Raw genomic sequence first — 14,057 nt, forward strand, 5'->3', positions numbered from 1 at the left:
GTTTTCATGAGAAACCACTTAGAAGATATCAATATGTAATACAAGCATTGTTAATTCCCTACCACTCTGTTTGTAACTCTGTACTGTCTGTACTGTTCCTTTGCTATTTTGTAAAATGTCAACTGTCTGTTAATATTTTCCTCCTTTTATTTTTAAAATAAAAAGAAAACTAGAGTCTGTAGTAAGGGATCACTGGCATTCAAGGGGTGCAGTTAACAATCAAGTTTGAAAGACACTGAAGCCCTAGGAAGGATGTCATTTTTCTGTTATCACCCAGTAAGCTAATGGCCAAGAGGACTCAAAACATCTTCACTTAATCATGGTGCCTGTGGTTCTCCTCGCACTCCCTGGGGGGCTTTCGGAGAGCCTGAGGATGAGGAGCTGTTCTCCCTGGCCTGGCTTCCCTGGCCAAAAGGTAGTGCAGATTTTGACCATAGCAAGACAATAGGGAGACTCAGTCTGTGCCCAGCGGATGTGACCCTGTGAGGTTTATCTCTTCTTTGCCACAGCCTATGTCTGTCTTCTGGTTTGTTCAGAAACACCGGGCAGGGGGTACAAGGGCTGGGACCACAGCACAGTCCCGTCCATCACCGAGAAATTACCTCCCAGAGCCTCTCAACACCCCGGCTCTGCCACCAGCTCACAGAGGGAACTGAAGGCGACCGTTGAGGGTGTGGTCGCAGTTCTCCGGCCCCGTTGGTCGAGTGTGCTGATGAGGTCATAAGAGGCGGGGTGGGGTTTCCTCCAGGGGCGGGGCGCTCTCTGCAGTCAGGTTCAAAACTAGTTAGCGGCAGGGGCGGGAGAAAGGGACAGCCCAGTTCAGGATTCCTAAAGTGTCCCGCTGAGAACTGTGTATCGGGGTGTGTAGCCCAGGTGTTTACTGCTAATAAACATCTGTGTGGCCTCGTATGAATCTGGTTTGATTCTTTTTTTTTTTTGGCACCAGGAATTGAACTCAGGACCTTGCATTTGCCAGGCAGGTGCTTATGCCACTGAGCTATATCCCCAGCCCCCTCATAAGAATCTGTACACTGATTCCTTCTCCTTTCATAGCCCACAATCCCACCTGGCACAGAGCCGGTGCTGGGCACTGTGCTAAAAGCCTTGCAGCCATTATTGTTTGTTTGTTTAACCCCAGTTAAACTGAACCCTGCTCTTTGCCCCTAGCCCTCCTTCTGAGACAGGATCTCCCCAAGTAGCCCACATGGGCTGAAATTGAAATTGAAGGTTGTCCAGCCTCAGCCTCCCTGAGTACAATTACAGACATGCACCATCATGCCCAGCCCTCTGATGCTTAAAACCCCTCTAAGAGGAATTAGTATTATTCTACCCATGTCCCAGACAAGGAAATGGAGGCTAAGAAAAAAAAAAAAAATCAAGTAATTATTTACAATATTAATTTTTCTTTACTTACAACAACATTAAATAGAAAATGAAAACATCAGGACAAGTCAAGAAGCAACAAAGGACAAATGTTTATCTTGTGGCATCTTTAATGGTACTTTCTTGGCTGTTGTTTTTGTTTTGTTTTGTATTTGTTTTTTTGAGACAGGGTCTTGCTATGCAGTTCAGGCTGGCCTTGAGCTCACTTTGTAGCCTAGGCTGGTCTCAAACTTGCAACGATCCTCCTGCCTCAGCCTCCCGAGTGCTGGGATTACAGGCATGCGCCATCACAGCCGGCCTTTCTTGGCTTTTGAATGAGGGCTCTGCACTTCAGTTTTGCACTGAGCTGTGCACATGATATAGCTGTGCTCAATTATTCTTTCCTGTATCACAGAGGCTAGAAAGTTTTAAATTCTTACAAATTAGAGTTGTGCATGCAAAAAAAGTTCCACAAAGAAGAAACACTTGCAAGGGATTTGTATGAAAAAGAAAAACCCAGAGACCATGTTCCTGCTACTCTGTCACTTTCCATGAGCTGCTAGGATTGCGAAGATAGTGATGCCCTTCGCCAGCCTTGTGGATATGATGGAGCTACAGCCGCAAAGGTAGCAAGCAGACTCCTCTTCAGCCTGAGAACAGCAGTGGCTGCTGGGGCATCTTACAGCCCATCCTTAAGAGCATTGGATCACAACCACGGTGTTGGAGTCCTCTAGTTTTGTTTTGTCTTTTGGTTTGGTTTGGTTTAGTTTGGAGACAGTGTCTTACTGTTTAGTTCAGGCTATCCTTAAAGCCACTATGTAGCCCAGGCTAGTCTCAAATTGGAAGCAATCCTCCTGCCTCAGCTGCCCATATGCTGGGACTCCATGTGCACCCGACCTGCCCTGCTTGCTCACATAACCTTATTAGGTTTCAGATCCAGCCTTTTGCCACTGAATAGAAAAGCCCAGGCCCAACTTCTGCTCCCTGAAGTTACCAGGAGCACAGTTACCAGCCCTTTCCTCCACCCTCCCCGCCATCCCAGGCCTTTTATCCTGTATTTTCTTCAAGCAATCCCGGTTGCTGGTTGCTCGTCACCTTTCCCTCTCATCAGCAATCCCGGCTCCTGTCCTCCAAGAGTTCAAATTTAGTCCGGAGAGACAGAAGAGGAAACAAAATCTAACATGGAGAACTTTTTACTCCCATCGCAGCAGCAAAGGTTCCTCAGGCTAGACGCCACCTTGTGGTAAAGGATGGGGTTGCACACACGGTCTTGGAAGATGGGGACTGCTCCTTTTTTCTTGACAGGTTTTGGGCCACCTCCAGCAGTCCCGTGAAAAGGTGGGTTCCGGTTTATTTATTCTGCTGCGTGTGTGTTTCTAAGTAGGTGGTTATGTCAACTGCAAATAATGCAGGCTTTCCTTTCTCTTCAAACCTCTGGCCTCACATTTCTTTCTTTTGCCTCATACCACTGGCAGGCCATCATACGATAGCAGGAACCCTTACTCTCCCATTGTAAGGAAAATGGGTCTAAAGTTTTCCATTAAGAACGACATCTGCAGGGGCTGGGGATGTGGCTCAGTGGTAGAGCTCTTGCCTTGCATGTACAAGGTTCTGAGTTCGATCCCCAGCACCACATACATTAAAAAAAAACAATAATAATAAATAAATGTTTTTTAAAAATGACATTTGTGGGGCTGGGGGTGTAGCTTAAGGGTAGAGTGCTTGCCGAGCATGCCTGAGGGCCTGGGTTTAACGCCCATGGGGGCGGGGAGGCATTTGCAGGCCTGGGAAAGGAGGTGGGAGCAGGTAGAGAGCACAGTGCTCAAGGCATAGCAGTCCCGGGTTTGGTGCCCTGCACCAGAAGGAAGACATCTGCAAAAGCTGCTGGTTGGTGAGACTCCACACATGCAGCGACGCTCACTCCATCTACAGCCTCAGCAGGCCTATCTGGCCTCTTCCTAACCTGGTACGGCTGCCAGCGCCAAAGCCACACCCAGCTGTTCTGTGTACCCTGCCCGGGGCCCTACCCCTGCTACTGCCATCCTGGAATTGCTCTAGAGTCTCCCGGCTATTTTTGGTAAGCATGCCATGATAAGAGTTGATTTTACCACTTAAAAAACACATTTGCTACACATTTCTGGTAAACCATTTATCAAATTAGACAAATTCCTCTCTATTACTGACTTTTTATCATATACTTGTATAGATGTCCAACCCTATCAAAAAAAAAAAAAAAAACTTCTTGGGCCAGGGATATAGCTCAGTGGCACAGCACCTGCCTAGCAAGCACGAGGTCGTGAGTTCGATTCCCGGTACCAGAAAAAAAACAAAAAAAAACTAAAAAAAAAATAATAATGGGGCATAGTGGTACACCCCTATAATCTGAACTAGTCAGAAGCTAAAGCAGAAGGAATCATAAGCTCAATGTCAGCCTTGACAATGAAGTGAGAGCCCCTCAGAAAAATTATGAGGGCTGTGAGGTACACACCTGTAAACCCAGCACCTTGGGAAACAGGCAGTAGGATCATAGCCTGGGTAATTTAGTGACTTAGTAAAACCTGGACTTTATTTTTGTCTTTTGAGATAGGGTTTCACTATGCAGTTCAGGCTGGCCTTGAGCTCACTTTGTAACCCAGGCTGGTCTTAAGATCCTCCTGCCTCAGCTTCCTGAGTGCTGGGATTACAGTGTGCGCCAGCACACCCAGCTGTCCCAATATTTCACCTTTTATGGTTTCATTTACTAAATAAATTTGATGGGATTACAGGCATGTGCCCCCACACCTGGCAGTTGCTACTTTTCTTTGAGACAGGGTCTCACTGGCCTTGAATTTGCAGTGATCCTCCTGCCTCAGCCTTCCAAGTGCTGGAATTACATGCATGTGCCACCACACCCAGTGTTAGTTTTCAAATTACAGGTGGGGCTGGGGTTGTAACTAGATGAAGAACACTTGCCTAGTATGGACAAGGCCCTGGGTTTGATCCCTAGCAATGGGAAAAAATATACAGGATTTAAGATTTGCCTTATTCTTAAGGGTAAAAACGTGCACCAGAATTTCAAGAAAATATACTTTTAATGAACTTTTAAACATATAAATACCTCCATGAAATAAATCTCAAGTATACCATTTAAGTTTCTCAGTAAAATTTATTACATTTTAGTTTGCACTTAAGTCTTAGATATATTACACTCAAGGTAGCAGAGCTCCACAGAGAAAACATCAAGAGGACTACTTCGCTGTCTTAGTGTCAGCATCCCAGGCAGCCTGCTTGCCTCCCACCGAAGACGGAGTGCTTTTGTAGTCATTCCGAGGCACCCGTCTTTCATGTGTGGCTGAAGCGGCTAGGGCAGTGACGGTGGACCTTTCAGAGCTTTCAATGACAGCGAACAGCCTGCAGCAGCATGTGTGCCATAGGTTGGCCACCACTGCATGATTAGCATACGGAAGGCCCTGCGCTCAATCTCCAGCATGAAAATGGGATGGGAGGCAGGAGTGGTGAGGCTGGCTTAGGCTAGAAATTACTTCCGGCCTAGAGCCAGTCTGAGGTTCCATGAACACCAGCTATGTTCGGGGCACAGCCTGTTACAGGGTTCTTGACAGTCAACGAGGAACCTGCAGAGAACAGCTGTTCTCTTGGGAGAAAAAAATACATCCACCTAAAGTGGCAGCTACATTTTCTAACGCAAGGAGAAATCAGCAAAGGAAAAGAATCTATCCTAAGGACGGAGTGAATACTCTGAGAATAGAGTGAGTACTACGGAAACACACCACCGTGAACAGTGAGGGTTCTCCTGAGCCCAAGCTCGTACTTTTATTTTTCAAAGTTTGATAAAAACTGACTCAATTACATTTTACACAGTAATGTTCAGTGAGCTTTGTCCCAAAAGGCTGTTTTAAATTCATTTGTAAAAATAATAAAAGCGTTATCACTCAGCCTCTAGTGAATAAGAAATAAAACCTTACTAGAAATAATAATAAATAATTTTACTCAAAAGTCCAGGTGACATGACTACTACATTAATCAATATATTTTCTTTGTATTTACAATAAATCTATTTGTTAATACTGTAATAGAAAAAATGAATCAGTCCACATTCTGTAGTAGAATCAGGTTTTGAGGATGATCATACTTCCCACAATGAAAACATGTAAGGGCTTCTCACACAGCTAATGGACTTTTCAACATAATGACAACCTTAGGGTAAAAGAAAAGTGACAGTACTTTATGATTTTTTTTAATTTTTTATATTGTTTTGGAGACAGGGTCTTGCCATGCAGCTCAGCTGCCCTTGAGCTCACTATGTAGCCCAGGATGGCCTTAAACTCATGGTGATCCTCCTGCCTCAGCCTCCCGAGTGCTGGGATTATAGGCATGTGCCACCATGCTGGGTTAAAACCGACTGACTGGCTATGTCCCAGAATCAAAGAATAAAGGATATTACCATTAACTGAGCAGCAAATAGTGGTTTACCTTTTCCAGAACTACTTAAATACAGTTGTTACCATGTGAGAAGTTAATTTTGCAAGTTGGAGAAATAAAGTCTACATTGGGAAACTGCACTACCAAAAGCAGCCCCAAACAAAAAAGTCGCCAACAGAAATAAAGCATTCTTACAGGTGTATCATGCATAAAAAGGATAATTACATGATACATTCCCTGATGACCAGACTAATAAATGAGGTAAATTTTAGTCATTGTAACAAATAAAATATATTCAACCACTTTGTCATGCTGCCCATTTTTGTTTGAAAATATAATTATTCCAATGTCAAAAAACTATATGCTTTGAGTTTCTGCTTTTTAGAAACCCTTTTGAGATATTACAGACACTGTAACAAAATACTATCTGAATACAAATTATCAACATCAACAAGTTATCATAGGGGCTGGGGATTTAGCTCAGCGGCACAGCGCCTGCCTGGCAAGCGCAAGGTCGTGAGTTCGATTCCCGGTACCGGAAAAAAAAAAAGTAAATGAAACAAGTTATCATGTAATCTTCCTTTTATATATGAACTAGAAAAAATGACGAAAACAGAAACCACTAGAATTTAAATTACCAGATTAATCCATGATAAAAATTTAAGACAAGAAATAAAGCTTACAAATAGGTAACTTGATACCCTTTCAATATATGGTGGTCTATGAAGATGCAACCTCTGAACAAACTTATTACTTCAAAGCGAAAAGAGAATGAAAATATAAATTTTGTTTAAGCTTTAGTTAACCCACTTATATGCTCTGAAAGGCTAACATTAGTAAGAACTGTACCACTTTCTATTGCACTTATTAGATACAAGAGAAAAATATTGAATTCAAAGTATCAGTTGGACCAAGAATTTCATACACCACGTGGGTTTTCTGCCTCTCGCTCCCAGTGGTACAGTAACAGGTCTATGGGAACTACGGGTGGCAGCACGTTTCATAGTATGTGAATTTCCATTTTACTTTCTTCTCCCCCTGCACTTCAATGTATCACTTTAACTGATGAGAAATTTTATTCACAAGTTCTTTGTTTCAATTACTGAAGAGGTGATTTAGAAACACAAAGAGGCTGGGCAAGCAGCTCAGTGGTAGAAAACTTGCCTAGCAGGCGCAAGGCCCTAGGTTTGATCCCCACCACTGCAAAAAAGAAAAAAAGAGAAAAACCATAAATGGACAAATCTGCTAATCCTGAGATGAGGATGAGGGTTAGGATGATGATGAGAGGATATTTAAAACCCAGGTAATTTTTCACTCAAATTTCTGCTTTAGCTTTTTTTGAAAAATGGCTGGAAGAATAGAAAGAACAGCCAGAACCATCAGAATAAATACTGAGTTCCAGGAAACAGCCTCCCCTGCTGTCGTCAGCTGGTACAATGTTGTTCCTGCCTTAATTGCTACAAAAGAGGGCGGTGCAACACCTAAAATAAAACATAAAAAAAAACAGTGAAAACCAAACATTGTTTTTAAGAATTAGAAATTTCTATGTGCATAAAATTTCTTCTAAGAACACAGCTATTGCCACTCTGAATAAAAGATCATTAAGAATTTAAAGCTCCTAAAAAAAAAAAAAAGAATTTAAAGCTCCTATAGTTTATTTCCATATAAAAAATTCAATCTTTTATAATCATTTCCTAAGGATAAGGAATTTAAAAACCAACAAAAAGTATCCATGAGCTAGGTGTGGTGGCTCTCCCCTTAATTCTGGCACTCAGGAGACTGAGGCAGGAGGATCACTGCCAGTTCGAGGCCAACCTGGGCTACAAAGTGAGCTCAGGGCCAGCCTGAACTGCATAGCAAGACCCTGTCTCAAAAAGACCAAAAAAAAAAAAAAAAATCCAGAAAACAATTCACAACATTTAAGACTTTCAAAAAAAATCTGGAAACAGTCTAAATGTTCAGAAGTAAGACTGTGTATTGTGGGTGCAGCTCAGTGGTAGAACACTTGCCTACAGGTTCAATCCCTAGCACTGATTTTAAAAATAAGATATTGAACAATTGTCTAGAACAGTGATGGTGAACCTTTTAGAGACCAAGTGCCCAAACTGTAACTCAAAACCCACTTATCCCAACGTGTCAACACTGCAATTAAACCTGAACATCCCATGCTCGGCGCTGGGGCGATGCTGGGGCAAACTGGCTCGCGTGCCGAGAGGGCTCTGCGTGCCTGCTGCAGCATGCGTGCCATAGGTTCGCCAGCAATGGTCTAGAACATACCTAAATTGAGAGAAAAAAGTGTGGTAGAATGATAGAAGATACACTGAAATGTAAAGATAATCAAAATATGAGAATGAGAGGTTATCAAAAAAAGTACTCAAGGAATGACCATATTTCATTAAAAATCAAAACAAGTTGAAAAACAAAATTCCTAGCCATTTTACTTGTCAGATAAGGATAGAAGAAACAATACACACGCTGATAAAATTGTCAATGAATTTCTTTAAAATACTAAGCCACCACACCCAGCTTTATACCTAACAAATATTCAATACTTCAGAAACCTGCTCTTTGTATCTCAATAGTTCAATTTAAATTGGAAAGGAATAAAGCATTTACTAAAGAACCACAAGAATTCAGGCAGGACAGGGGCGCATGCCCATAAACTCAGCACCCTAGGAGGATGAGAAAGGAGAATCACAAGTTTGAGCCCAAACTGGGTAATTTACTAACTTTGGGATATCCTGTCTCAATTCTTTTTTTTTTTTTTTTTTTTAGGTTTTTCAGACAAGGTCTATGTAGTTCAGATTGGTCTGAACTCATGGCAATCCTCCTGCCTCTGCCTCCCAAGTGCCAGGATAACAGGCATGCACTACCACACCAGATCAAAATATATAAAAAAAAAAAAGGAGGGGGTTGGAGATGGAGCTCAGTGCAAAGGCCCTGGGATCAACCCCTAGTAGAGCAAAACAAAAAATACCCACCACCCCACCAAAAATCACATACATATAAGAACTCATAAAATATATAAACTAATCTTCAAGTCTATTAATTTCAAAATCAGGTGTCAGTGCCCTGAAAGCAAGCATATTGACTCTGGCCAGGTGTGGTAGAGCACGCCTGTAATTCCAGCACTCAGGAAGCTAAGGCAGGAGGAGGATCACTGCGAGTTCAAGGCCAGCCTAGGCTACATGGTGAGTTCAGGACCAGCCTGAACACAGCGAAACCTTCTCAAATCGAAATTCATTCTTTTTTTCCTGTACATTTGGTAATATATACACATACAATAAATGCGGATTTCAATAAATTGAACACTGGGAACAAGTCTACTGAAAATTAAATATTTCGAGCCGGGGATGTAGCTCAGCGGCATACGCGCTTGCCTGGCAAGCCTGAGGTCATGAGTTCAACTCCAAAAAAAGTTAAATATTTCATACTTGATTAGAAGACAAACGAAAAAATCTACAAACAGCTACTTATTTTTTTTCTCTCCACTTGACAGCAAGATTGGAGTTAAAGAGTTCTGAGGAGTGGGGACACAGCACAGTGGCAGAGCACTTGCGTGGCACATGCAAACCCACAGCTTTGACTCCCAGCACTAGGAAAAAAGTTTCATTTAATCCTGTATTATTAAAACACTATCCAATACGAAGTATATCACTTTAAGAGGTAACACAAACATACTTATACACAAATATTGCGAGCATCTATTTCCACAGGTCGGGCTCTGTGCCCAAGGGTCCTGCACGGGCCCAGGTTGTACAGGCGATGGGACCCAGGCCAGTCAGACACTGCTGGGAACGTACACAGCGAGCCCTAACACAGCATTATCCAAAGGCCTTACCTAGAAAAGTGCCGATAAAAAAAACTTTCAATGGCACATTTATCACTGGAGATGTAATATTAATAAACCAATTAGGCAGAAATGGTGTTATTCTCAAAAATATAATGTAGTTAATGAGATGTTCTCTATGACGTTCAACCTGGCATAAGAAAAAAAAGAATATTAGTATCAGAGAAATCCATCCTGAAAATAAGTTGTCTAATATAAAGCAACATATTTCAATTTCTCATCCCTGATATTTTAGTTTTTTGGTTTTTTTTGGAAACAGTCTCACTACATAGCTCAGGTTGGCTTCAAACTCATGGTAATCCTCCTGCTTCAGCCTCCTGAGTGCTAGGATACAGGAATGCACCACCCGCCTGGCATCTTTTTTCTTTGGTTACAATATTAATGATTTTAAAAGGAATTTGAGCCAGGCATGGTAATGCACACCTGTAACCCCAGCACTCGGGACGCTGAGGCAGGAGGATCATTGTGAGTTTGAGACCAGCCTGGGCTACAAAGTGAGGCCAGCCTGAACTGCACAGCAAGACCCTATCTCAAAAAAGACAAAAAAAAAAAAAGGAATCTGAAAATGACAATAAACTATTTGTTAAATCCTCATTACCAGAGATAAAAGAGGTTTTTAAAAATTATTCTTATAGTGGTGGTGAACCTATGGTATGCATGCCAGAGCAGACTATTTGCATCAAAAGCTCTCTAGCCAGGTGTGGTGATACACACCTGTAATCTCAGCACTAAAGAGGCTGTGAGGCAGGAGGATTGCCGTGAGTTCAAGGCTTACGTGGGCCACATAGCAAGACAGGGGCTCAAACCACCCCCCAAAAAAGAAAGCTCTCTAAAAGGCTTCCCATCACTGTAGGTCAATGTTATACTACTAAAGACGGCTCTATGATCAATCTAATGATGGTTCAATGATGCTGCTTTACCCCTAAAATGCCTAATTAAAATTACACAAAACTATATTTAAGAAACATACAAGCCCAGTGTGGTGATGCACACCTGTAATCCCAGTACTTTGGAGGATGAGGCAGCAGGATCGCTATGATTTTGAGGCCAGCCTGGGGTACACAGTGAGTTCAAGGCCAGCCTGAACTATGTAGTGAGACCTTGTCTCAAAAAACAAAACAAACAAAAAAGAAATACATTCAAGCTGGACATGGCGATACACACCTGCAATTTCTGCACCCTGGGAGGCAGAGGCAGGAGGAATGCAAATTTGAGCCTCATCTTGGCAAAACTTAGTGATTTAGCAAGACCCTGTCTTAAAATTAAAAATTTAAAAAAAGGATGGGGATATTGTTCAGTGTAAAGGACCAGGGTTCCATACCCAGTACCACACATAAAGAACAAAAGAAAGAGGGGCTGGGGATTTAGCTCAGCGGCAAAAGCGCCTGCCTGGCAAGCGCAAGGTCGTGAGTTCGGTTCCCGGTACCGGAGAAAAACAAAAAACAAAAACAAAAAAAAAACAAAAACAAAAACAAAAAAAAGAACAAAAGAAAGAAAAGGAAAAATATTGAAAGAAATCAATCAGTCAACTTTTTAATATCTTCATCTTTGTACAGTGTAATGAACCAATCCACCACAAAAACAAATTTAACTCCCAATGCACGTGCTTGTACTCCAGGCCTCCCACATGCTAGGCAAGCCCTCTACACTCAGCAAAAACCCCAGCCTCTAGCTCTCAATTTTTAAAAACTTCAGATAATCTTCATTTTATGCTATTATAACAGATATCATATAAAAGGATTTATTCATTGTTGATGAGATTTTTTTTTTTTTTTTTTTGAGGCAGGGTTTCAGTATGTAGCCCAGGCTGGCCTCAAACTTGCAGCAATCCTCTTGCCTCAGCCTTCCAAGTGCTGGGATTACAGACATGCACCACCATGCCTGTGGAAACATTCTGCTGATTTAAATGTAACTACTGGTTTCAGTTTATACCCCTTTAAATATCTAATAGGCTCACTGCCCAAACCAGCCTTTCTCAAAACAAACTCACAGGGAAAACTATTACCATTCTGTACATATGCAGTATAATGAAAAGAGCACATGTGTTACATAACAAGTCTCAGACCAAGATGGACATAGCAAGACCACATCTCAAAACACAACAAAGACAAGAAAACAATAAAAATTATTAACATTCATTTTTGCATATAACAAATATTATTTTGGTCAAAACAATTGTTTTTATCTGAGTTAATTTTATAAAGCTTAATTATCTGCATTATCTTAATATATAAATTTATGTAGACATAAATTAATATTAAATTTACACAGGGACTATACACTGACCTTCCAATTAACAAACCAAAGCTTTATTACATAATTTAAACGTAAGGCTGGCCCAGTGGTATACATCTGTATTCCCAGCTCCTCAGGAGCCCAGGAGTTTGAGGCCAGCATGAGCAACATAGCAAGACCATCTAGAAAAGAAAACAAACAACAACAACATATATTTACCTGCTGTGACCATTTTACTGCTTTCTCTGTTAGGTATTTGTATACAACTGGTCGTCCAACTAAATAGGAGAGCATATAGCAGAATGAGGCACCAAGTCCAGAACACTGGAAAACAACAGGAGCCGTGAGTACTTCGTATTTTCCCATCTTAATCACATGAATGTATCCCCCTGAGGAAAAGCTCAACTAGTTTACTTCTTTGGGGGAACAGGAAGGATGCTCTACACGGGATCTTTTGTGCACAGAACTCACTTCATGTAGTCCTTTCTTAGGCCAAACGTAATTCAAATGATACCAACTAAAACATGTGCAATTAAACTTAAGAGACTATAGCCAAATAATTACTGCTAGCCTTTAGCATGAGAATACAACTTCAGGAACCAAATTTTTCAATGCTCTGCCTAAAAACACTACCCCAGGACTTAATTCACTGTGACTTAATTCACTGTGCCCACCAAAACTCTCAGATTGTCCAGGTTACAAAACACAATAGAAGCCAGCTATGGTGGAATACCCCTGTAATCCCAGCACTTGGGAGGCTCAGGCAGGATGACTGCTGCAAATTTGAGGTCAGTCTAGACTACATACTGAGTTCAAGGACAGCCTAAACTATATAGTGAGACCCTGTCTCAGGAAAAAAAAAACAACAGGAGTCAGGCATGGTGGGGCACACCTGTAATACCAGCACTTGGGAAGCTGAGGACTGCTGCAGGTTCAAGGCCAGCCTGGGCTACAGAATGAGTTCAAGGCCAGCCTGAACTACATAATAAGATCCTGTCTCAAAAAACAAGTAAGAAAGGCTGAGGAAGCTTATAAATGCTCTTATGCCTGTGTAACACCCGTTTTGGGAAGAAAAATCAACAACGCCTCCTCACTGAGGAATTTAACAGACGTCACTTGAACATCAACTGTTCTTGAATGAACTTACTAGATGGGTGGGACCAGGACGACAGTACTGTTTTCCTCATCCTAGTTAGAGATTTTTTTTTTTTCCTAGTCTCCCAGTTCGTTTTATATACTTACCAAACAAACAAGAAACAAGGCTAGCGGAAAGGGATACAGGAACCCTGAGAGGATGCTGAGAAATATAGAGCCTGGAATAGCAAATGTTTGCAAGCTGTTAACTTCTAAGTTAAGGATTAGAACATAATCAAATGGAATTTTTAACAGACAAACCCAACATTTCAGAAAAATGTGTAAGCATAGAAATCATCATACAAATGAGACCATGCCCGTATTTCAGTACTTGCTGAGTAGCTCCTATTCAAAATGCTTAGGACTAGCAGTACTTTACATTATGGATTTCTCAAGTTCTGGAATATATGCAGCATATACATGATGTGTCTGAGATGGGAATGAAGTCTAAGGATGAGAATCATTTAGGTTTCATACCTACTTTGGGGTATTTTTTGTTTTGTTTTGCTTTGGTTTTCTTCTTTTTTTTTTTTTTTGGTACTGGGAATTGAATTCAGGACCCTGTACTTGCTAGGCAGGCACTTGTGCTGCTGAGCTGCATCCCCAGCCCAAGGTTTCATACCTTTTACACATAACCTGGAACTAATTTTATGCAGTATTTTTACTTGTTCTGGATTCTGGTGCATTTTGGGTTTTTAAATTTCTGGATTAGGGATGCTCAACAGATATTAAAAGATAAAGTTACATCCAAATGTATTTAAAAAATATGATTCTTAGCCGGACATGGTGGCGCACACCTGTAATCCCAGCACTCGGGAGGCTGAGACCAGTCTGGGCTACATTGAGTTCAAGGCCAGCCTCAAATGCATAGTAAAACCCTGTCTCAAAAAGATCAAAAATAAAAAATAAACCTCTCCTTTAACTTGTGGGTTTCAGGTATTATGTCTCAGCAACGAGAGTAACTGAGACAGCAGGCATGTGCCCCTATGCCCAGCAGAGTGACAACACTTTTAACGTCATCTTCTGCTCAAAAATCTTCAATGACTATTCTTTTTTT

The 14,057-nt window shown here is 41.5% G+C and overlaps 1 protein-coding gene across 2 annotated transcripts in view; it reads right to left on the reverse strand.

The window, feature by feature from the left end:
• Positions 1-6,345: 6,345 nt before the first annotated feature.
• Tmem41b (transmembrane protein 41B) overlaps positions 6,346-14,057 on the reverse strand; it is a 19,405-nt gene continuing 11,693 nt past the window's right edge. For both annotated transcript variants that reach the window (XM_005380257.2, XM_005380258.2), the window contains exons 5-8: positions 13,109-13,202; positions 12,086-12,190; positions 9,623-9,761; positions 6,346-7,262 (exon numbers count right to left, since the gene is read on the reverse strand). In XM_005380257.2, the coding sequence (XP_005380314.1) occupies positions 7,093-7,262; positions 9,623-9,761; positions 12,086-12,190; positions 13,109-13,202 (508 nt within the window). In that variant the 3' untranslated portion in view covers positions 6,346-7,092. The remainder of the gene's footprint in view (positions 7,263-9,622; positions 9,762-12,085; positions 12,191-13,108; positions 13,203-14,057) is intronic.

Source organism: Chinchilla lanigera, unplaced genomic scaffold, assembly GCF_000276665.1.
Source record: "Chinchilla lanigera isolate Chin_1 unplaced genomic scaffold, ChiLan1.0 scaffold00013, whole genome shotgun sequence".
NCBI lineage: Eukaryota > Metazoa > Chordata > Mammalia > Rodentia > Chinchillidae > Chinchilla > Chinchilla lanigera.